Source organism: Arvicanthis niloticus, chromosome 6 (genome assembly GCF_011762505.2).
Source record: "Arvicanthis niloticus isolate mArvNil1 chromosome 6, mArvNil1.pat.X, whole genome shotgun sequence".
Taxonomy (NCBI): Eukaryota; Metazoa; Chordata; class Mammalia; order Rodentia; family Muridae; genus Arvicanthis; species Arvicanthis niloticus.
Genome location: NC_047663.1, coordinates 39,104,339 through 39,128,832, shown reverse-complemented (window position 1 = coordinate 39,128,832; position 24,494 = coordinate 39,104,339). Strand labels below are relative to the sequence as shown.

Sequence of the window (24,494 nt, the reverse complement as noted above, 5' to 3'; positions counted from 1 at the left end):
GCCGCTGGGAAGTACTATAAATGTTCACTGGTTTTCCTCCCGGGTCAGTGTGGCCCATTCAGAGGCGGGAGGTGTTTAAAGGCAAGTTTCCCTACAGTGTGTTAATTAGTCCTTCTCGAAGGATAAGGCATCTTTGGAGCAGCGGACACCCATTATCTCACCAGCCACACTCCAGAGAATCCTCCTGTAGCTGAGGATAAGTCCCACACAGACTAACATAGCACAACTCTCAAGGGTCACATACTCCCAGCCTCTTTTAGCAGTGTCGTTACAAAGCTATTAGCTCCTCCTACTCTGGTAAAAATCTAGGCAGTGGGATGCATGCTAGAAATCACGTGAACCAATGCAAGAACCACTCAAAGCATGGAGCTCCTCAATCTGCTAAAACACCATTCAGCTATGGAGGGCCAGCATTCTGAGATTCTGATAGCTTTAATCCATTTCTCCAAAATATAGCCTCACTCTACCCTAGTACCTCCTTTTACACTGGAAAAGAGCGAGCTCATAAAAGATGCTAAATTTGAACTAATGGCTTCAGGCACATGAGGTTTTATGAGATTATGTAAAATTATGAGCCTATGTAGAAATAAGAAAATAGTACTGGTTCTGTCATTTAAGTTCTTTCAATTTTAAAACTTAAACAACCCACCTCCCAAAATTATTAATAGGGCTTTTTTAATGGGTAGTTGAAATATATATAAATATATATATATATATATATATATATAATTTTTTTTTTTTTTTTTTTTTTTTAATGAGCTGGGTGTGGTGGTTCATGATTGTAATCCCAGCATTCAGGAGGCTGAAACAGGACATGATTTTGAGGCTAGCCTGGGTACACGGTAAGTTTTGGGCCAGCATGAAACTATACACACACACACACACACACACACACTTACTTTAAAAGACAAAACAGATGCCGGGCAGTGGTGCCGCACGCCTTTAATCCCAGCACTTGGGAGGCAGAGGCAGGTGGATTTCTGAGTTCAAGGCCAGCCTGGTCTACAGAGTGAGTTCCAGGACAGCCAAGGCTATACAGAGAAACCCTGTCTCGAAAAACCAAAAAAAAAAAAAAAAAAAAAAAAAAAAAAAGAAAAACACAAAACAGGGACCATAGAAATGGGTCAGTGGATAAAAGTGCTTGCTAGGCAAGCTGGACAAGCTGAGCTCTGTCCCTGGAGGAAGTGGTATGCAGTGGTACACATCTGTATTCTCAGCACTCAAAGGCACGAATGGGAGACGAGACAGGACAATCAGCTAGAAGCTTATGGACCAGCTAGTCTGGAACAGTACAAACTACAAGACGCTGCCTCAAAACCTGGGAGGTAGGTAAGAACTAACTCCCAAGAAAGTGCTGTCTCAGCTCCTCCTCTCTCCCCACATACTACAAATTAAAAATGTAATCCCAGAACTCAGGAGGCAGAGGCAGGTGGATCTCTATGAGTTTGAGGTCAGCCTGACCTACAGAGTGAGTTCCAGGATAGCCAGGCTACACACAGGGAAATCCTGTTTCAAAAAAACAAACATACATCTACCTCACACATTGTTTTGGACTAAGCACAGACAATGACATTTCTTCCTTGCAATAAAGCCTAACAGAACAAACAACTATGAAAAACAAACAACTATTCATTCCTCAAGAATCTTTAGTCCATACAGACTGAGCAAGCATATGCAAAGAGGTCAACAGATTTAGGGAGGGAGCTGCAACAGGTACAGAATCAAAGAGTCAAACTTTTCTTTTTTTTTTTGGAGACTCTTATGTATGTAGCACAGACTGGCTTCAAACGAATGATTTTCCTGTCTAAGCCTCCTGAATACTGAGACTGTAGGCATTCCCACCACTTAATACATTTCTTCTTGACAATAAAATTAATCTTACATTCACATCCTTTCTCTGAAAGTGAAGCAGTAAAACCCAAGTTTCCAAGAACCAGTGGTGTCCCAAACACTGTCAAATTCTAATCACTGTGGTGTGAGGGGCTCTTATTGGCTAAGCATACCTTTTTTTTTTTTTTAGTTTATTTTTATTATTTTTAAATGTGTAGGAGGGATATGTGTGTATATAAATGTAGTGACTATGGAGGCCAGAAGTGGGCGTCAGATCTCCTTGGAGATAGAGCTATGGATGACATTGGTGCTGGGACTCAAACTCACTCGAGTCTTCTATGAAAGGAATAGTGCTCCCCACCCACTCAATCATCTCTGCATCATCACCCCCCTTTCCAAATAAACAAAAGTACCTGCTATTCTAAAAAAAATAATATGGGAACCACATCATCTAATAAATCATAGAAATTACGGCAGACAAATGAAGTAAGCTGCAGGATACTCAAGAATCAATTGCAGTGCTGCCTAAGAACCACGAAGAGCGCTCAGGGATAAAGATGGTTTCCATGCCAGTCCCTCAGCAGCTCTGAATGAACAAAAGTGGAGGCACGCCCCGGAATCCTGTGGCAGGTGGTTCAGACATAGACTAGACTGTGACAGTGCCTGGAGGCTACTGCTCTTTACCTGAGCACGCACAGAGTAAAATGAAATGTCCCTTTTTTTTTTTTTTTCCAAAGATCATTGAGTTGAACTGTAGTCACACGGGCCCTCGACATCAGTCCTATCCACAAGAACCACACGGAATGTAACTGAACTGCTCCTTATTTTCTCGGTTGGGCTATTATTTTTCTCAAGTCTCCAGAAGACAATTTTCCTAACTGCTGTCACCCGCAGTCTGGTTATACTGAGCCGCTCTCACACCTGGGATGCAGTACAAGGGACTTCATAGAATTTTTATTGCTGAGAAAATACAAGTTCACTTGACTCCATGGAACAGTCAAATGAAACAAAGGAGACCACCTCCCCGTGGGGGCAGGCTGAAAGCTGAGGCTTTTGACTTCCTGATGAGGCAGTTTTCCCAGAAATTCAAACCATGGATGCTATAGAGCTCATATGTCTTGAGAGTGCCCAAATGTCAACTTATCGACACTGTATCAGCCAGTGCAGCTCACTGTGACATTTGGAAGCACAAACCTGCTGTATAAAATGGCCTCTCCTGGGAAAGAGAAGCTGTCGCCATAGCAGAGATCATTCCATCTTGGGGCCAGGAGGACCAAGCAGCCCTTTAATCTTTAACGAGCTACTTTCATGTTCAGACATAGCAACTGGCACAGCTGAGCCTCAACCAGCTTTTGAGGATGTGCACCCCCAGCCTGTTCCCCCATTACAGCTCCCAGAGTCTGTTCTATAATGTAATTGTGGGCCCTTTATTATCCACTATGGTCTAATACTTCATAGCTCAGGAAAGGTATCCAATATCAAGAGGCTAGCAACTACCCACCTCAGGCACAGTAAGATGCTGAACTCCTGTAATAGAAAATGCAGCAAGCACACTGCAACAGAAGGAGTTGAAGCTGTCAAGACACGGTCTGAGGACCTGATGAGGGGCTGGGAGAAAGGTTGTCGACAATGTGCTCAAATTGCTGTCTTGGGCAGCTCATTTCAGAACCTGGCAATGGAAATCTCGGAGCCATTTGTGGGTGTAATTTTCTACACAGGGCTATTGCTTAGCCTTCTTCCTGAGCTGCTCACACAGAAAAGGGACAGAAAAGAAGCCCTGACATCAAACTCCATCACCCAAACAACTCAAATGGCTGCATAATGAAGTCATTATTAGACTCCAGTCCTATTACTTGTCTTGGCCCCTTCACCTTCCCTCTCAGAGCGTGGTAACTCAGTGCTGGAGACCATCTGAATCTGTAATTTCTTTCTATACAGCTTTAGATTCTTTGCCTCCCAAAATCGTGTGTGTGTGTGTGTGTGTGTGTGTGTGTGTGCGCGCGCATATACATATATACACACATATACACACACACTCATTCTCTCTCCCTTTCCCTCTCCCCCTCTCTAACACAGACACTCTCACTCACAATGCCTCTCCCTCCTCAATCCCACATCCTCCCTCATTAAGTCAAACTTTGAAAACTTTCACCCCGATTTCCACTAAAAATCCAAAGGACCCAGTTACCTTTGCTCACATCTCCAAGCCTAGGGGGCATCTGTCAACAAGTGCTTCATCTTTAAGGGTGAGTTCCAGCCAAGCAGATATAATTCCCTGCTCGCCCACAGTTAACCATCAAACTGGCTTCTGTAGGCTATGGAAATAAAGGAATACAGCCCCACAGCTTGAATGTCTCATCGAGGTTATCAAAGTAATGGAGGAGGGAAAGAAGACAGGAAGAATGATTTCAAAACAAAGACTGAACTGTACATTCTGGGAGCTTTAAGAAAACACTTCATCTGACTAAGCGGCTGATGACAACAAGACAAACACCCCAAGGACTGCACACCCTCTGAAGCTGACTGTGCTCAGTCCCCACCTCCCCAGGGTTCAGCAAGAGGACTCATCATCACAAGGGAGGCTTGCATGATTTATAATGAATGAGGGAACACAGCCTAACGTCCAGATTCTATCGATTTACTGGCAAATAAAGCTACAGCCCTATTTCAACCTGAGCCCATGGATCAAGGAATAAAACTTATCTTCTTCGGGTCCTTAAAGGTAGGGGAAGGGGAGATGGGGAGAGGCTGATAAATGGGTGCTAAACTAGAGTTAGATAGCAGTAAGAGGCGAGGTGACTGGATGTGATGACAATATACTATGTATTTCCGAAAAGCTGGAGGATTTGATGGTGACTGAGAAGACAGATATGATGGAAACATTACACATTGTATACATGTTGAAACAGCACAAGGCACTCCATAAACACGTACAAGTTTATGATTGGGTATCGGTTTAAAAGATAAATCTAGACTGGGATTTTTGTGAAAAGGCACCTCTGCTATCCCTTTTATAACAGAACAGTTACAGGAAGGATGCTTATCCTCTAACCTAATAAGGAAAATTATCACCATACTATGGTGGCCATCAGGGGAAAGCATTGTGACTGGCAGGCGGGAAGGCATGCAGACATGGGGCTTCATGATGGACACACTGATACACATACAGAAGCAGAGAGAAATATGATTACAAGTCTACAACTGGTTCACTTCTGTAGAGGTGGAAGTTTACCTTCTGTCTAGATGCATTTTGTACTGTTGCACCATTTCTAAGTAAGCAGTTTAAACGACTTGACCTTAAGGTTTTAAAACTACTCGATAAAGAAAACAATTTGATTTTTTTTTTTTTTTTTTTTTTTTTTTTTTTTGAGACAGGGTTTCTCTGTGTAGCCCTGGCTGTGCTGGCTGTCCTGGAACTCACTCTGTAGATCAGGCTGGCTGATTAAAGCAGAGATTAAATAGCCACCATTATCCAGCATATTGAACAACTTTTATTTGTAGTCAAATTTTGAGGACACAGTCACAGAGGCAGATTTATAAAGAAATCACCAGAAACTCCTAGTCTGGACTGCATGGTCCCAGGCAGTCAGGAGAGTGAGTTAGTCTTGGTTCCAACTCATGACACACAGAGGCAGGGTTCTACAGTGAGTCTCCAGACCTCAGCACAGAGGCAGAGTCACATGGAGGGCTAAAAGCACACAACTCAAAACCTGTCTTTGTTGGCCAAGTCAACTTACTGAGTAATCTGATGAACTTAAAAACCAAATCCACCAGTGGCAGAGAGCTTGCTCCAGAACAAACAGAAAAACCCGAAACAAATAAACAAACAAAATAAATATATAAATATATATATATATATCAATATCAGAAGCCACCTGGGCAATACAACATGACCTTGTTTCAAAACAATAAAGAGAAAGAAACCTGACCATATGTCACCATAAGGCCCATCAACTGCATTCTGGGCATTTAACAGTGAAATTAAAACTTGTATCCAGGGCCAGTGAACCTGCTAACCAGAGTTTTATCCCTGGAACCCACAAGGCAAGAGAGAACCAATTCCAGCCAATTGGTTGGCTTCTGACCTCTACACATGCACCATACAGGGCACATGCCTGCACACATACACACACACACACCAGATAAATCTAAATAAAAAAAAAAAAAAAAAAACTTCTATCTATACACATACCTGCAGCACATGAATGCTCACAACAGCCTTATCTGTAAGCGCCCCAAAGTGGTAGCGACCAACATGCTGCAAAACAGGTGAACAGCCGACGACGCTCAGCAAAGAGAGAAAGGTGACTAACTACTACATGCAATGTGGTGATGTCATGCTAAGAAAAAAAACGCCAGCCTCAAAAAAGTCACAAATTGTTAAAAATCTATTTCCATACCATTTCTAAAATGACAAAAATAAAGAGCTAGAGAGTACTAGCTGCCAAGAATCAGAAGTGGCGGGGAAAGGAGGATGTGTGAGACTCTAAAGAGGGACGGCGAGAAGATCTGTGGGTATGCAACCCTGTCCACTTCCTGGTTAAACAAATATAACCACTGGGGAAAGCTGGGTGAAGGACACACGATGTCTTAGCAAAATCACTATTGCTGTGATGAAACACCATAATCAAAAGCAAGTTGGGGAAGAAAGGGTGTATTTGGCTCATACTTCCATATCAAAGGAAGTCAGGACAGAAACTCAAAACAGGGCAGGAGCCGATGCAGAGGCCTCAGAGGGGTGCTGCTCCCTGGCTTGCTTTGGATGGTGTGCTCAGCCTGCTTTCTTAGAGTACCTAGGACCACCAGCCAAGGGATGGCATCACCTACCATGGACTGGTCCCTCCCCATCAATCACTAATTAAGAAAATGCCTTACAGCTGGATCTTAGGAGGGAAGAATTTTCTCAACTCTGTCCCCTCCTTTCAGGTAACTCTAGCTTGTGTGTCAAGTTGACATAAGGCTAGTCGGCACACATAAAAGCACTCCTATTTTGCAGTTTTTAAAAATTACATTGCATTTCTTTTATGCATGCACCTGGTACTGCCTGTTTGCTTACGGAGGTCAGAGGACAACTTCAGAACTTGGTTCTCCCCTTTCACAATGTGGGTCCCAGAGATAGAACCTGGGTCATCAGGCTTGGCAACAGCAGTCTTTATCCACTGAGCCAGTTCAGGGATGCTGTTTTCACAATGTTTTGTAAAACTGTAATTATCTCAAAATAAGAATGTGTCTAGGGGGTAGGGAGGGCTCTGCAGTTAAGAGCACACACTGCCGCTCCCTCCAGGGGGACTGGGCTAGATTCCCAGCACCACATGGCAGCTCACAACCAGATCCAGTGCTCCAGGGGACCTGACACTCTTCTGACTTCTGGGGACTGGGCACAAATATGAGACATACAAAAACACAAGCAAAACATTCATATAGACAAGGTTAAATAAATAAATATCCCTTTTAAAAATAAAATTAAAAAAAAATTAAGTGAAGGCTGGGTGTAGTAATCCATGCCTTTAATCCCAACACTCAGGAAGCTGAGGCAGGAGGATCTCTGTGAGTTGAGGCAGTTCCAGGTCAGCCAGGCTACATAGAGAAACCTTACATCAAAAAACAGAAATAAATAAAGTACAATTACTGAACTGTCCACCGACTTCAGAGAACTAGAAATGGTAAAGTTGCTGTCTAGCAAAGTATATCTCAGACTATTTTGCAGGCAATGCCATTCAAGGTGGGGATTTTAAAAAGAAAGAAAGAAAGAAAGAAAGAAAGAAAGAAAGAAAGACAGACAGACAGACTTGAAGCAAGGAATGAGTGCTGGCCCAAATGAAATACACTCAGACCTGACCTGTGTGCTATCCCTCCCTGGCAGTTTTCTCTGTTTCCCCCTTTAGCTAGGAACAATGGCGAAGCACCCACAGAGCATGAACTCCTGAGGCTGAGAGAATGCCTGCCCTGAAAACCAGGTAAGAACCAGAGCCAGTCAGACAGGGTGTGGTTAGACAGGCTGCCTGCAGCGTAGGGCAGGGCAATCAGTTGCTGCAAACAGGTTTACTTATTCAGTGAGACTGATGGGCACACTAGGATAGTAGACTGTGGGTAGTTGTGGTTGGAGATAAAAGATAAAGCTGGCATTTCTATGTCATGTGACACTCTCCCGTGGGGCCACGTTCTACTTTCTATGTGAACAGTGCTTCTCAGCAGGACAGACCAGCATCACTTCTCTCAACAATGTCACTCCCAGCGCACAGACTATATGGCTCACATAGGATTTGTGAGGAAGGCTACTCATGAACAGGATGATATGTTCAGAAGAAGAAAAGAAAAATGGCCAGAAAGCCCACCGATGAGATCTCCCCTAAACCAAAGCTTTAGATGATGAGCCAAATATGCTTTTAAGGGTGCCTGGTTTATACATTTAAAGTTTTAGGATTAAGAATAAATGATAAAACAATTCTTTAGTACTAACAAAAGCACACTAGGAAGATAAAGAGCGAATACATCATTTTAAAGTAGCATTTCACAGGAGGAGGGCCATGTCTCAAAGAAGTTTTAAGCCCACATTATATGAGATGGAATCTGTAAAGACTCATCTGAAAAGTATGTGCTTTCGATGAGCTGAAAGGGTGGCGGTGATGGCAGCCTGGGCTGGGGACTCAACCACCACGTTCAGCTGGTTCAGTTTCAATGCTGCTGGCCTGAGGCCAGCTTTTTTTTGGGTGTTTTCAAATCTGTGGAACACAGGCAATACCAGCATCTGGCATCTTGCTGGTTGGCTGGGGGGCTGAACGGGTTAACACAGCAAAATTCCTGGCACACACTGACTGTTTCAGTTTCGTTCTGTTTGATTTCTGTGGTGCAGGAAGGAGCCCAGGGCTTGGCATGTACTAGGGAAGTAAAGCGCTCTACCACCAAACGCCCCTTTGACCCATAGTGTTGGCGCTTTTCATTCAAGAAAAAGATGGCACAAAGAGACATGTTCCACATAGCAAGAGTTTGGGGGTCTTGTTTGTTTGTTTTCTGGGTTTTTTTGTCTTTGACCAGTCTTACCCAAAGTTCTCTCATATTTTTAGGTTGGAATAAGCCTTCTCCTAACACCTGCTTTAGAATGCACACAGTGTCATTCAGAAAAAGATCACTGTGCACACTGGGATGAGTAAAATAGCCCGCAGAGCACACCCAGCTCCCCAAGCTCCTATGGCCAGCATATGATTCCAACAGGAAGGAGGCTGTTTGTAGAGACAGTCTTACTACATCCGTCACAAAATAATGTTCAAAGTCACAATCCAAGACTTCACAGGGCTGGCAGAGATACTTTCAAAGCCATCTGTACTCTTATGGACACCCCCCCCCCCCCATCTTTCCTAATGGAAGTTATACTAGCCAAACCCCACTATAAGATGTCTCACAGCCTGACAGCAGGCTATCCTACCAGTCATTAGCAGGAAAGAAAGGCCCAAACCAAGGTCAAGAGCGGTTCCTTAGTTGGCTGGGGGAGGATATCTTCTGGAGATGCTGTGAGAACCCCCCCCCCCCGGGGGGAATGCCCTTCTTGAACCTTTCTAGCTTCCTTATCTATTCAGAAAAGAACCATAGACATTTCTAGAAACACAAACTCAATATGAGTGGTGGTGGTGCACACCTTTAACCCAAGCACTCAGGAGGCAAAGGCAGACAGATCTCTGAGTTTAAGGCCAGCTTGGTCTACAGAGTGAGTTCCAGGACAGCTGGGGCTAGAAAGAGAAACCCTGTCTTGAAAAGCCAAGCAAACAAACAAACAAACAAGCAAACAAACAAACAAACACAAATTTTCTCCAAAAGTGTTGAGCAACATTTGTACAAAGGCCCCAGCAGGGCCAGAATCCTGGACAGCTGTGTCAAGCTGCAGACAATGCATTTTCTAATCAGCTTTACTTCTGAACAATTGAAACCATCTCCTGTGCAGAGTCCAGACACAGGAAGCTGTGTTCTGCAAACATCCAAACAGCTTCATTGTTGTTTAACTACCCAAAGAATGCTCCAACAACCTCTCAAGTTTGGAATTTCATACAAGTAAACAATCAAACCAGAATGAAAGGCACACATGAAAAGAACTCTACTGGGGGGGGGGGGGGGCCCAGACAGACACCAATTTCAACATTATAACCATGCAAATGACTAATGCTTCTTCACACTTCTTCAAGCACAGGTGAAGTGCCTCAAACTGCACATCCCAAAATTTCACCTTCTGTTCTCTTTCAGCACCTTTGTCAGTGGTGAGTTCTGTGACCTGCCTCAAAGTTGGAAACAATGCTATTTAGTCACAAGAGGTGACTATGCTTCCTGATACAGCTCTACTGACTTCTTCTTAAACTCATCAGAGGCAATGTCCTTGCACTGGATTAAAACTATGGTTCTGACCTAGGAGTCCCAGGTGGTGGACTACCTCTCCTGGGGAGGAAGGGGAGACTCCTGGTTGCTACGGTTACAGGTGATGCTAGAGAGGAAGGATGGAAGACCTGCATCATTGAATTCCTGAGATGTCCTCAGAGCCACCTAGAACAATGCTACTCAAAGTGTGCTTCAGATCCATCAAGGGAGACAGAAAACCATGTACACTCAGATATTTTCACAGCACTTCGACACAGCTGTGACATTCAAGGCTGAGCCTTTTCTGTCCATTTATCCTCTTATAATTTAGATGAGGGTTGGGGGTAGATGGGAACCCTTTACAAAGCGGATCCTTCACCACATTTTAGGACATGCTAGCTTTTCTTTTCTTCTTTTTTCTCAAACACCAATTCTTTTTTTTTTTTTTTAAAGATTTGTTTTTGCGTCCGGGTATTCTGCTTGCCTGTATGTCTGTCTACTACATGCATGCCTGATGCCCACAGTGGCCAGAAGGTCTCAGATGCTCTGAACTGAGTTATAGGGGGCTATGGGCTGCTGTATGAGTGCTGGGAACCGAACCCAGATCCCTTTGCAAGAGCAGCCAGCACTCCTGCACCACCTCTCCCACCCATGCCCTAACTTTACACTGGTCAATCCTGTTATGAAGGAATCAAAGCACCCTTGCTCTCACAACCTCATGGATTCTGATTGAAAGTACAGAAAGCGATAAGAGAGCATGCTGTTATAGTACTGGAAAACCAGCAATGAGGAGGCAGGAGACCTGACAAGCTCCTTCGTTTCCTGTGCCTTCGCTATCTCCTCTACCAAGTAAAGACATCGGCATTCGGCGTTCCTCAACCTTTTTGGTCTCTTGTTTTGTTTTGTTTTGAACGTGTGAGGTTTTTTCTCACAGACATGCTTTCTTCAAGTGGGGACTAGAGACTGCTTCAGAATGCTACTACCCCACTTCCACACAACTAGACTCCACAGGCTTGGACTAGACACTGGGAATCTGCTTCATGGTCTCATCATGTAATCCTAGCTGGCCCGAAACTCAGAGATCTGCTTGCTTCCACCTCTTGGGTGTGTTGGGATCAAAGGTTTGTGCCACCGCGTAGAGCTGGAATTGGCATTTTTAAAGACTTGATGAAAACTAAAATTTGAGTTACATAACCTCACTACAGCTTTACAAATAAAAAGAAGTCACAATGTCTGTGCCGTCTTCAATAAAGACAGATGCTTCAATACTTTCATAATGTTTATGTACTAGCAAATTTCCACACTCCCACCTTTGCAAAAGTGATGTTTGGTGAAGGGTTCAAAAGAGGCTGAAATGCACATCTGTAATCTCAGTGCTTGGGAGTCTAAGGCAGAACAATGGAGAGTTAAAGGTCCAAGAGTGAGTGGGACCCTGTCTCACAAACACACACTTAGTTAGCTCCACAGTACAGCACTCAAACCTGCCTTCTTGAACTCTTTAAGTTTGTTCTACTCAAACAAAACCAGAGGCTGTGTATGTGTGCACATACATGTGTGTGTATGTGTGCACATACATGTGTGTGTGTGTGTACATACATATGTGGACATGGTGTGCAAGCAAACTTAGGGCTTTCCACATGCCTCTGAACTAAACCCAAGTGGTTGAGGCTTTTGTTTTTTTTTCTTAAGAAATTTCATGTTAAGCCAAGTAGTGGAGGCATATACCTTTAGTTCCAGCACTTGGGAGGCAGAGGCAGGCAGATCTTTGTGTGTTTCTGGTCTACAGAGTGAGTTCCAGGTCAGCCAGGGCTACACAGAGAACACCTATCTTGAAAAAAAAAAAACAGAAAAAAGAAAAAAGAAAAGAAATTTCACTTTATTTGTTCAACGTGAATGGTTCACCTACACGTATGTATGTGTGCCACATGCACGCTTACCTAGCACAGTTGTAAGCCATCATGTGTGTGTTGAAAACCAAACCTGGACTCTTACCACCGAGCCATCTCTCTGGTCCCTGAATTTTTTTTTCTTGTCTTGTCTATTCCTTTTAAGTATTTGTGCTTCTAAAGATATTTTCACTTTTGAAACTGGTTTTGGTTATATAAAGCTATGTTGAAGCCAGGTTTGGTGGTACACATCTGCCTGGTCTACAGCAAAACCTGTCTCAACAAAGCAAAACAAAATGTGGGGTTTGGGGGATGAGGGGAGGAAAAGGGAGGGCTCTAGGAAAAAGGAGAGGCAGGGGTGGGGGTGGGGAGAAAAAAAATCCCATCAGATTCTGTCAAGTAACTAGGACTTAGGCACCTGATGAAAACCATCTTCAGAGACAGCAGTGTGTACCAGTCACTGCTGGTTCAGTCACAATTCCCCAGGCTCCTGCTCTGTAGCAGTCAGCAGTGTAGCTATGGGGAACACTAAGCTCGGGCCTGTCACCTGGGGTGCTCAGTCCAACCATATGCCCAAAGGTGTACCAGGAAGGTAGAAGGCCTTTTGTCAAGCTCTCTAGGAACGACTGTGCCCGCCCTCTTCCCACCCAGTCAGTAAACACCTGAGCTCTGACACAGACTATGACCAGTCTTTCGTGGTAGACGATAAAACCAAGAAAAGCACCCGAATCTAGCCTTGTGCAAAGTGCAGAATTTAGAGGTGGACAAAATTTTTTCTTTTGTTTGTTTGTTGTTGTTGTTATTTGGTTTTGAGACAGGGTTTCTCTGTGTAGCCCAGGCTGGCCTGAAACTCAATTTGTAGACCAGGCTGGCTTCGAACTCACAGAGATCCAAGTCCCTCTGCCTCAAGTACTGGGACCAAAGGCTTGTGCCGCCACCAGCCGACAAAGTTCTCCTTTCCTACTCCCTTGCATATAATTTTAGACTCTATTCCTCTTTATTCCAACAAAAATCCAAGCTGTCCAAACAATGGCTACATAACTGCAAAGACCAGAGAACCATACTTAACTATTCTTCAAAACAGCCAAACTTGCACTGGCCCACCTGTTAGAGCACTAGAAGACACTATGCTCTTTCCCCAAGCAGACCGTTTTCCTTTTCAAGTAAAGCTTGTGGTCGGGTTCCCTGTTGAGAGGATACAACCTAACTGCAAGGACTCAGGGACCGCCTGGCAACCTCCAGAGGGTGAGGCCACGGGAGGGTGAGGCGTGGCTAGGTACAAAGCAGATATCTTAGTCTCTTAGTTACGATTAAGGAGGGAGAAGAGGGGGTGGAGGACACATTCTGTGATACTGTGTGTTGATTCACCTAGTCACTAAGGTCAGTGTGTTCAAGGCATCGGCCCAAGCCTGGAAAGTTTACAAGACAAGGGGGGTAAAATAAGAAAGCAGGGTGGGGGAGGGGCACTCTCCTTAGGAAAGGCTCTTTCTTTTCCTTCAAACCTATTAACATAACCCAGCAAGTAAACAATGGTAGGGCCTTCGCCACACAGCGCCTGGTTTCTGGACACCTGTAGGGACAGCTAGGCAGCAGTTCCTTAAGGGGCATCCAGACAATCACAATGTTTGAGCAAAACCTACTGGGTTTTTTTTTTTTGTTTGTTTTTTTGGTTTTTTTTTTTGTTTTTCGAGACAGGGTTTCTCTGTATAGCCCTGGCTGTCCTGGAACTCACTCTGTAGACCAGGCTGACCTCGAACTCAGAAATCCACCTGCCTCTGCCTCCCAAGTGCTGGGATTAAAGGCGTGCGCCACCACCGCCCAGCTAACCTACTGGTTTAAATGGGGGCGATTTCCCCCTCCTCTTGGAGGGAGCCGGGTTCTAAGAGAGGTGGGTGCAACTAGCCCTGACCATTCCACATCCCAGAGGCAATGGAGACTCATCTTCCCCGTGCCCTTCTAGACAAGTGTGGAGGTTAAACTAAGGGACAATAAAGCTTCAGGAGCCAGAGTGACAAAATCAAATGACACCCATCCAGTGAAACCCCAAATTCACAGCTACTCAAAGTCACAGCTGCAGGGGAATCATCTGAGCCCACAAAGTGGAGACCACCTTAGCCACACCATTACAGCCTGGCCTCCACTCCACCCCCCACCTCCAAAAATCCCATTGTGCTCATATGGAAAGTCTGCTGAGACACCAGGACCGCTGTGTCTGTTGTCACCTCTTGACAGGAGGGGACAATGGAGAAATTACCATACCAAGATCACTTTTCATTTAATAAATACATACGAACATAAGTGAAAGAAAGAAACAAACAAACAAACAAACAAACACACAAAGGTTGGTGCCTTAACACATTAAAAAGCATTGTAGGTCATGGCCATGACATCAGCCTGGTGACAATCTCCCTATGAACCCCATAGGAAATTAAGTGAGGATTAGAATAACTGGATGCAAAGCCTCCTTGAGAGCGAGTTCAGTTGCTGAACGGCCAAAGCCATTCTGTGAAACATACAGGAAAATTATGAAAGGATTTCCCAGGCTTCACAGCCTTCCCACTTCCACATCAACCTTACAAGGGCTATGATCTAAAAGGACCACACCAACCCTTCGGGGAGAGAATTAAATACTGTGGCTTATCAGAAAGAACCACTCCGGTCTTCAGGCTGCAAGACGGTTCACATGCTCATGTAACTGTGATATACTTAAGAGTTTCCAAAAATTACATACATTTCCTCAAAAGAGATGTAGAAAAAATATAATCACGGGGTAAAAGGCCAAACACTGTCTCTGCTGAATGCTTAAATAGTCAATTATGTGTCTTAATACATTAATTCTATACAGAGGAGACTATTACAGGCAAGTTGAATAAGACATCTTAAAAAATGTACCCTGGGGCCTAAGTCCATTCAACTGACAGTAAAATCACTCTCAAAAAACCGTTTTATGCAACATCTAGTATTTTAATTTTCCAGCTGCCAACAGGAATGTATAAAGGAGCAGAAATTAAACTAATTATGTCAGTGCTCAGTGAACAAAACTTTAATTGTATTACACACTAGACATCGACTGAACAATACAAAGGCCCTTAAGGGTAGGAACTTCTACAGAATATAAATGATTCCCAGTCAATATGACAGAAATTAGTCTGTTTAGGCAGTGAGTGAACAGATTCATAGGTTACATGCAAAAATTTGGCTGGTATGATAATCCAATATTAAAAAAAAAAAATACGGTGTAAGAAAAAAAACTTTACCATGGCTCTCAATCACCCCCACGATTTCCATATGCTGTGTCATTAGTAGGCCCTTGGAGCCAGCACTGCACTAATCAGCTTCGTTGACAACCCCGCCTACAAAAGAGCCTATTCATTTAGCTGGGAGACAGGTGTTAGCAACCAGCAACCTCTTTTAGCCTCTGGTCCAGGGGCCCAGCCTGAACTCATCATGGGCTCCATCAACAAATGGAAAGGAGGGGCAGCTTGGAGGAGGAAAAGGGAGGAAAAAAAACAAAGGCCAGAGAAGGGGAAACATGGAAACACGAATGACAGGCACTCCTGAACAAGGCCACCCTCAAAGCCTGCTAGCTTAATCTGGAGTTTCTGGGCTATCGTCCAAATATACCAAGCAGAATTCAGATAATGTTATTAATTTATTCCTGCAGGTAGTAATTCTGGGCAAATGCCAACACTCCACTCATTCTGAAAAAAATTTAAAGCACTGCTAATTGTCCTGTGGCTCATTCTTCCCCACCCATATTCTCTGGTTGTTTAGCCCTTAATCTTCTATATACTTTCTAGAAGAGCTAAGTGGGTAAGCATTCCTGGAAAGACACAAAAGGGAGGCTGGATTTTAACAGATACCTTAGCTAGGCATGATGAACTTTTGTAATCCCAACTGTGGAGAGGCAAAGGCAAGAGAACAGCAAGTTCAAAGCCAGCCTGAACAACTCTCTCAAACTGATAACTGTCTCAGTTGGGGTTACTATGGCTGTGATGAAATGTCGTAACCAGAAGCAGCTTGGGGAGGAACGGGCTTATTTCACTCACAGTTCCACATAACAGTTTATCATCAAAAGCAGTGAGGACAGGAACTCAAGCAGGGCAGGAACCTGGGGGCAGGAGCTGATGCTGGAAACAAGTGGGAGTGCTGCATACTGGTTTACCATCATGGCTTGCTCAGCCTGCTTTCTTATAGAACCCAGGACACCCGGCCCAGGAATGCCCACCCACAATAGGCTGGGCCCTCCACCATGAATCGATAATAAGGAAAATACCCTATAGGCTTGCCCACAGCCTGATCTTATACAGACATTTCTTCTCAATTGAGGCTCCTTCCTTCTTGGTGATTTTAGCTTATGTCAAGCTGACATAAAAATAGCTGACTGCTGCTGATGAAGATAATGGTGGCTGTGCAGTTAAGAGCATGTGCTGCTCTTACAAAGGACCCAGGCTTGCTTCCCAGCACCACATGTGGTTTACAACCATCTCTAATTCCAGATCCCACACCCTTTTCTGACCTCCAGGAGCATCGGACACGTACATGCTGTACAGACATACATGAAGACAAAATAGTCATCACATAAAATATCAAAACCTAATAATATACACACATATATATACATGCATACATACATATGTGTATATATACACATATATACATGAATACATATGTATGTGTACATATATACATACATATGTGTGCATATATATGTACATATGCATTAGAGATTAATTTTAGCAGCATAGCACTTGCCTAACATGTCTGAGGCCTTAGGTTGAAGTTCCAGATGCCTCTTAGGAGGCAGAGACACAAAAACCCAGCTTGGGTTATGCAGTGAGACCCTGTCTCCATCTGTCTGTCTCTCTCTCTCACACACACACACATAATAATAATAATAATAATAATAGTAGTTTTTGTAAAGCCAACCATGGTATAATCCTAGCACATATGAGCAAAGCCAGAGCAGGAGGGATGGAGAATTAGAGGCCAGGCCAGGCGGTATAGACCTTTAATCTCAGCACTATGGAGACAGAGGCAGATGGAACTCTTGAGTCTGAGACCAGCTTGGTCTACACTGCAAGTTCTAGACCAGCCAGGGCTACAGTGACTTCAAAAAAATACAACAAAAGCCATCCTGGGCTATGTAGCAAAATCTTACAACCTGTATTTTCTTTCTCCACCCCGCTTCCCCCTCTTGTTCCAGCCCCACTCGCTCCGGCCCAAAGGTCTACTCATTTATTATAAGTACACTGTAGCTGTCTTCAGATACCCCATAAGAGGGCATCAGATTTCATTACAGATGGTTGTGAGCCACCATGTGGTTGCTGGGAATTGAACTCTGGACCTCTGGAAGAGCAGTCAGTGCTCTTAACCACTAAGCCATCTCTCCAGCCCACAACCTGTATTTTCAAACCATCTTTTCAAACACGAAGACTCTCCAAATGTTTCTGGCAGGAAGCCTGGCTTAGGAGCCATTGTTGTATTGCATTAGTATGACTCTATGTAATTATGAGATAAGCATATATAATATGTACAAAAAAGGATGTTATCTTGAGGCAGAGGCAGGTGGATTTCTGAGTTCGAGGCCAGCCTGGTCTATAGAGTGAGTTCCAGGACAACCAGGACTACACAAAGAAACCCTGTCTCAAAAACAAACAAACAAACAAAAATGATGTTATCATCTTTACTTCAAGTGCTATGGAACTGTGAAAACTGGGATTCACTCCTTCGTTTTCTTAACATTTTAAAATCTGGAGTGGAATCCAATGAATTCTCAAGGAATGGCTCCCTCCCTTCCAGGACCTTCCTACAATGAACAAGCTACCCGGTGAAATCGCCGTGGAACATAACATGATGTTCCTTTAATGACACAAGAGACCTCAGGATCTCCCAATGACACTGGGCCAACACTCACCTTTACGAACTAGTCATGGCACAAGCAAGCAAACAAACAAACAAACAAAAAACCCCGAAAACTACATACAGAAAGCTATGTTTTAACAAGGAATACTAAGAGAGCATAAACTGAAAGGGCACTGAAACGAGCTGCCTCACTATACAAAGAGCATATTTTCTTTTAATCTTCATATAATTTCCCATCTTTTAATCCACCAAACAATCCTATCAGATGTTTTCATTTTGTAGATTAAAAGAAAAAAAAAATAGCTCAGCTGAGCGGTCATGGTGCATGCCTTTAATCCCAGCGCTTGGGAGGCAGAGGCAAGTGGATCTCGGAGTTCGAGGGCAGCCTGGTATACAGAGTGAGTTCCAGGACAGCCAGGGCTACATAGAAAAGCCCTGTCTCAAGATAAACAAATGAACGAAAGAAAGGAAAATGAGAAAAAAAAAAGAAAGAAAGAAAGCTACAGAGGTTCAGTAATTTGCCTAAACTCATGAAGCCAGGAAGTGAAAATCTGGGTTTCAAAACTAGGTTAGTCTGTTTCTTAAATTCTTATTTCCTGCTGGGCAGTGGTGGCACACGCCTTTAATCCCAGCACTTGGGAGGCAGAGGCAGGCAGATTTCTGATTCGAGACCAGCCTGGTCTACAGAGTGAGTTCCAGGACAGCCAGGGCTACACAGAGAAACCCTGTCTCGAAAAACCAAAAAATTCTTATTAGGGAAATAAGTGCCTAATTCTGTTTTAACTTAGATCCTCCCAGACTTGAGCAACCTTTCTTCTTTTCATGAACTAAGCAAAGAACCAGTGACTAAAACTTTCTGACGATTTATTAAACACCTATTAATTTCAATAAGAGCTTCAGCTATGAGAAACTAAACAGCTAGCATGTTGGTTTTATTTTAAAATTGTACCAGAAAATCCCAGGCATCTGTCCTACCCCACACTGATCATAACTACACCCACTACCTATTCAAACCTCCAGTTGTTTCTACATTATCATTCATTTGTCCACTCAGGGGATAAAGGAAGCTACTTTCACCAAAAACCATCCCTCATGACTCCCAGTAGATAATACGGCAGAGGGGCCTTGCTGTGAGGCAATGAACATAAAAGTCATAAAAGCCTTTTGTTTATCTGTCACAGCTAGGAGATGGGCTATTCTAGCAAACCAAACATCCCTAACATCATGATGTTATCAGAGACACTGCCAATTTATAAAGAATTCAGTGTATCCTCTTTTGATTTTAAAGATTTTAAGAAAAACTGGGCTGTGGTGGAACATGCAGGAGGCAGAGGCAGAGGCAGGTGGATCTCTTTGTTGAAGGCTAGTCTGTCAGTGAGTTCCAGGATAGCAAGGACTACACAGAAAACCCAGTCTCAAAACACCACACATACAAAAAAAGTAGAGGCATGAACTCCAATGTTCAAAGTTCCATACTGACTTGAAGTACAGATGATACATTTTTATTGGACATATTTATATACTTAACAAATACACACACACACACACACACACATATTCATGTCAATGCAATACGACAGTGATTTCCAAGTTAGGCTGCACTGCACCTCAGAAGCAACTGGAGAGCCTTTTGAAAATGGATGGTTTCAAAATGTAGGTCATCACCGAATGAATCAAAGTCTCCAGGAGGTGGGACCCTAAGGTCAACATTTTTCAAGAATCCTGGGTTACAAACAGAACCTCAAAAGAAGTGGCTGGCCTCTGGAAACTCCTTACAAAAAGCCAGGGTGAAAGCTACACCCTGAATATAATGTGTCCTCCCTTTGATGACACAGGAGACTTCAGGATCTCCCAATGCCCCTAGGTCAACATTCATCACTACTGACTAGTCATCATACTGGAAAAATCAGAAAGTAAGGAAAAGTTTACCACAGATTTCCTAATGCCAGAAAGCTGGAAAGTCCAGCTTTTGTTTTACTATCAGATTCAAAGAGCTGGGTTTCTCCCAGAAGAAATGCAGACTTTATGCTTGCTTTGTAAAAGGGAAATGTTTTAAAAACATGCAGAACTCTTAACAAACTGCTTAGCTCTGCTTCAGTTTTAAATGGGGGCTCCAAAAATATGGACTAATCAGCCTGAATATGAAACACAAAGGAGAAACACTTCATGACCATCTTAAGGGAGAGAGAAGATAATGGGTTTAGACTAAGACCAGCTTAACAGAATTAGATGTGACCATTGTCCAGTGCATAGCAACTGTTAAGTCCCGGGGACAGAGGGAACTACATAAGAGGTCAATTACCTATTTGAGATGGCATTTATTTATGAGACTTGAGAGCCCAACTCTCAGGTTTTTAAAATTCCACGGCTAACATAAAGTCACAAAAAGAGAAAGTAACCGGAACATTCCCCTATTAAAGAATGAGAGTCTGGGTCTGCATATGGAAATATGAGCCCTTTCAATTGCCAAAATCATAGATGTCAGGTAATTAAAATCACCAAGGTGCTATGGTTGTAGTAAGGGCAAGGCCCTCAGCTCCACCCCTTCCCACCACCATCCCCCAGCACAGTGCTGAGAACCAGTAGCCGCCACCAAGTAATCAATTCCAAAAAAAGCAAGCAAAGTAGGCGCTCCCTTGAGACTTCACTTGCAGCAATCTAAATGGTCTAGTCTCATCAAACTGAATGATACTCCAACTCTAAACTATAGAGACAGACTGTAAGGTGCAGCAGTTAATCTTTCTCTCCTCCCCAAACATAAACATAGTACCAACACAAGTTTGGCAATAAAAGTCCCTAATCTCCCATTAAAATAACAGCAGTATTAAAGATTCTATGATAGGAATATATCAAGCTATGATAGGAATATATACCTAGCTCCCTCCCCAACATTCCTCAGGTTTATGTAGATGACGTCAGAAAATAGCAGGTGTGGCCCATACAGCCTTGATGTGGCTGCATTAGACCTCACAAGGCTCCTGTAATTGGAAAAGAAACTGTCTTTTTGTTAATGTTGCTACTTGTTACACTTGTCAATGAAAATCCCTTTAAGAGGCATTTCTATTAGATGATTCTAAATATTTAGGTCAACAGGCTTGGTGGATAGAAAATTTGAAAACACTTAAGCTTTCTGAGAACAGCTTTCTCCTTTAGTTTTTATTTTAGCAGTTGGTTAAATTGGTCAATCTGGTGGATTTACAACCCTGGATCCCAATGTAAACAAACAGTCAGGATAACAGCTTATCAATATAAAAAGTTTTAATGTACTGGGCTCTGCAATTAAACATTAAGGTGAGTGTGTGTCGCCGGGCAGTGGTGGCACACGCCTTTAATCCCAGCACTTGGGAGGCAGAGGCAGGTGGATTTCTGAGTTCGAGGCCAGCCTGGTCTACAAAGTGAGTTCCAGGACAGCCAGGGCTACACAGAGAAACCCTGTCTCAAAAAACCAAAAAAAAAAAAAAAAAGGTGAGCGTGTGTCCTCTATGACACAGACGTCTTTGAACACCATCAAGTTCTTAGCCCTGCCACGTCAATCTCCTACTGTCCTCCAATAAACCACAACTTTTTAACTACTCTGGAATCCAGAATTAGCAAATATGCAAAGTTTCACAAACACTTGCCACCATCTATTTCTTAGCATTCGAAAGAATGGGGATTGTGGGGGGAGGCAGAGGGAAGGATAAAGAAGTTGCCACAAAGGAAATAGGGCCAGCTTCAGTCTTAGAACTCTACAAACTGGGCCCAGGACGAAGCCCCCAACCATTCCTAGAAAAATGCCACAATATTCGAACAGCCTTGCCCACATTTCAGTACACTGAATTGTCACAGCAAGAACCACCATACGGCTCTCAAAAGTGGGGACAGGAAGTCTCTCGGTTCTCCAAACCACCAGCCAAAACATACATAAGGCATAAGGAGTTTACTACTTTCTTAGAAGGCCACACGTATCCCGGGGTGTTTGTTCATGCGTCACTCTGGCCTTTAACCATGCTACAGAGTGTGAGTGGGGAAAACCCCATTTCCCAGCTAAGAATAATCTTCCCCCACGGTGGACTGAGAGGAATGTGGAACTCTTCCTCGATTACACAACAGCACCCCCCAACCCCCTCCCCCCAAAAACTGACAGCCTTAAAGAAAAAGGAGTAATTACACTGTTTTTTTTTTTTTTTTCTACCAGTCTCAAATCAAGCTCTGAACAGACAGATGCCAGGAAAGGCTGCGGGCTCCCCTGATCTACCCAGACTTCCCCATGCCCGGTCAAATGTCTCCTGGGCAGCCAGCTGGAGAGGGGCCCCACTTCCCTCTGAGTCTCGGCCAGGACCACACAGTGGTGACCTAACACACCTCGGGGACAGAGGTCGACTCCCAAGAGGCAGACAGCAGACTCTGGCAGGGAGGAGGGGAGAGCAGCATCCCAAACTTCCCATCTAATCTGCAAACTCCGAATCTCCAGGGTCCTCCTGTAGGAAGAGAGCCCCAGTGCCGCCTAAGCTCTGCCTCTGTAGACAGTTTTCTGTCCTACAGAAATGCATCCTTCCCCAGGACCTACCGAGCTCTTACGACACTTGGGTACAAGTTGAGGACACACGTCCCGGGTTACGGCGCACACAGGCGAAATGCTTTGCGGCACTTTCAATGGGACAGGTGTGGGGTGACCTGGTGGTGGGGAGTTCCTGGAAGAGGCTGCCCCACTCCCGGAGCGCAGCTGGATCCTCACACCCCCCAGAGCACAGCCTGGAGCACTCGGTCCTCCAGCCCAACCCGCCACAGCCACCGCCTCCTCACCTGCCGCGGACGCTGCCGAGCCACACCTGGGACGGCAGAGGCCAGATCCCGATTGCGTCTACTCAGGCAGCGGGGCTGCAGGGTCGGCGGCCGCCGCAACTCCACGGCTGAGGGGCGCCCCGGTGCCCGAACCACATTATCACGGGCGGCCCCAGGAAGTCCACCCCCACTAACCCAGTCCCCCGCGGCTCGGCGTGGGCCCCGCCCGCCCGTCCTGCGTGCGACCCCGCCCTCTCCGCGTGAGGCCCCGCCCTCCACCCCACCCCCACGGGAGCGCGCCCCGCTCCGCCGCGCCCGCGCCACCATAGAGAGGAATCGGGCACGCGGCGGTCTAGAGTGCAAGCCTCCGCGAGCGCCCTCTGTCAGAGCCCCGGCTCATCCGCAGGGCCGGCGAGAGCCCGGCTAGGTGTGGAGTCCACAGTCTCCAACCAATGTCTCCAACCAACGTGGTGACCTTGAGCAAATCCCTTAAGATCAGCAACTAGCTTTATAGTAAAGTTTGAGTATCGAACCCTTGATTTCATGTTTCATTGTACCCGACAGACGACAGATTTCCAGAACCCCAGACTCACCCAACGTATTAAGTCTCTTGGAGATACTAAAAGCCAAGTCAGTGGGGCATCATAACCTGTGTTTTCCTCCTTGGATAAGCTACCTGCACGTAAGGAAGATGGGGACACAGCTGAGAAGGGTTGCAGTACAATGAAAACGACTGCTAAGAAACCACCCAGCCATCGTTCATCACCTGTGCACCTTTTGGCAGACACTTAACCTTTCCAAATTCTTCCCCATCCCAGAAAGGCAGGTTAAATGAGAAAGGCACATTAAATGAGATAATGCACAAAGGCCTTAGTAAAACATAAAACACCAGGGTAGCATAGGGGATCATTAGCCAGTGATCTAAGAAGATGCCTAGTCACCGAAGTCATATAAATGCTAATTCTTCCGGCTGGTGTTTAGTGACATCATTTTCTTAAGCATCAGGTTCCTCTCAAAGACCTCTCAGAGTTTTCTGAACAATTTGTAATTTTTATTTATTTATTTTATTTATTTATTTATTTATTTTGGCTTTACGAGACAGGGTTTCTCTGTGTAGCCCTGACTGTCCTGGAACTCACTCTGTAGACCAGGCTGTCCTCGAACTCAGAAATCCACCTGCCTCTGCCTCCCAAGTGCTGGGAATAAAGGCGTGCGCCACCACCGCCCGGCTTTTATTCAATATTTTGGTGCTTGGGATTTTTGTACATACTAGGAAAATGCTCTACCACAGTGCTACCCCTTGTATTTTAAAATAAGGACTATCAGAAGGGAACCGGAGCTAAAATATGTGTATCTGTATCAGTCTGTCACCTTACAAGTCCTTTGCTATTTCCAGGTCTCAGAGCACCCCATCAAGCTCTGTACTGTTATTTGCTTGTTATCAACAAGGATCTACATTTTAAGTAATTTTCGAGCTTCCACACAGAGAGAAAATAGCAGAGCCGGGATGCCAAACCGTTTCTCCAACCTGAAGTGTACAGGGAGCTCCGCCTTCTAGGGACCCCTGGCACCTGAATTGGATATCCACCCTTTGCCCCTTTCTCCTGCCTGCTATTTCTGCAGCTTCGATTTGCAGCAGTTCCCTATGGTCTCTCCTTCTCTCGGGCTTTTTCCTCCACAGAGGTGTGTATCATCGGCTCCCTTCACTCTCTGGTTTTTGTACCTTTGACCGGCCAACACTGTCCACTCTCTCGCGTTTCTGAAATGGGTCTGAGCGCCGCGCTGGAGGCACACGTTCTTCACCACACT

At 44.5% G+C, this 24,494-nt stretch overlaps 1 protein-coding gene and 1 long non-coding RNA gene across 14 annotated transcripts in view; one reads left to right on the top strand and one right to left on the bottom strand.

Annotated features, from left to right (window-relative positions):
- Rffl (ring finger and FYVE like domain containing E3 ubiquitin protein ligase) overlaps positions 1-22,955 on the bottom strand; it is a 65,647-nt gene extending 42,692 nt beyond the window's left edge. For 3 of the 13 annotated variants that reach the window (XM_076936174.1, XM_076936177.1, XM_076936182.1), the window contains exon 1: positions 4,019-4,274. Coding sequence is in view for 1 of the 13 variants with exons in the window: in XM_076936176.1 (XP_076792291.1) it covers positions 4,019-4,049 (31 nt within the window). In the remaining 12 variants the exon portion in view is untranslated. Of the gene's footprint in view, positions 1-4,018; positions 4,275-22,470; positions 22,601-22,706 lie in introns of those variants that run through there. The other 10 variants (XM_076936172.1, XM_076936175.1, XM_076936183.1 and 7 more) reach the window with 9 other exon arrangements.
- On the top strand, positions 4,396-11,400 carry LOC143442728 (uncharacterized). The gene is made up of 3 exons (XR_013111145.1): positions 4,396-4,552; positions 7,716-7,787; positions 10,063-11,400. It is a non-coding gene; the product is annotated as an uncharacterized LOC143442728 (long non-coding RNA).
- Positions 22,956-24,494: the final 1,539 nt, after the last annotated feature.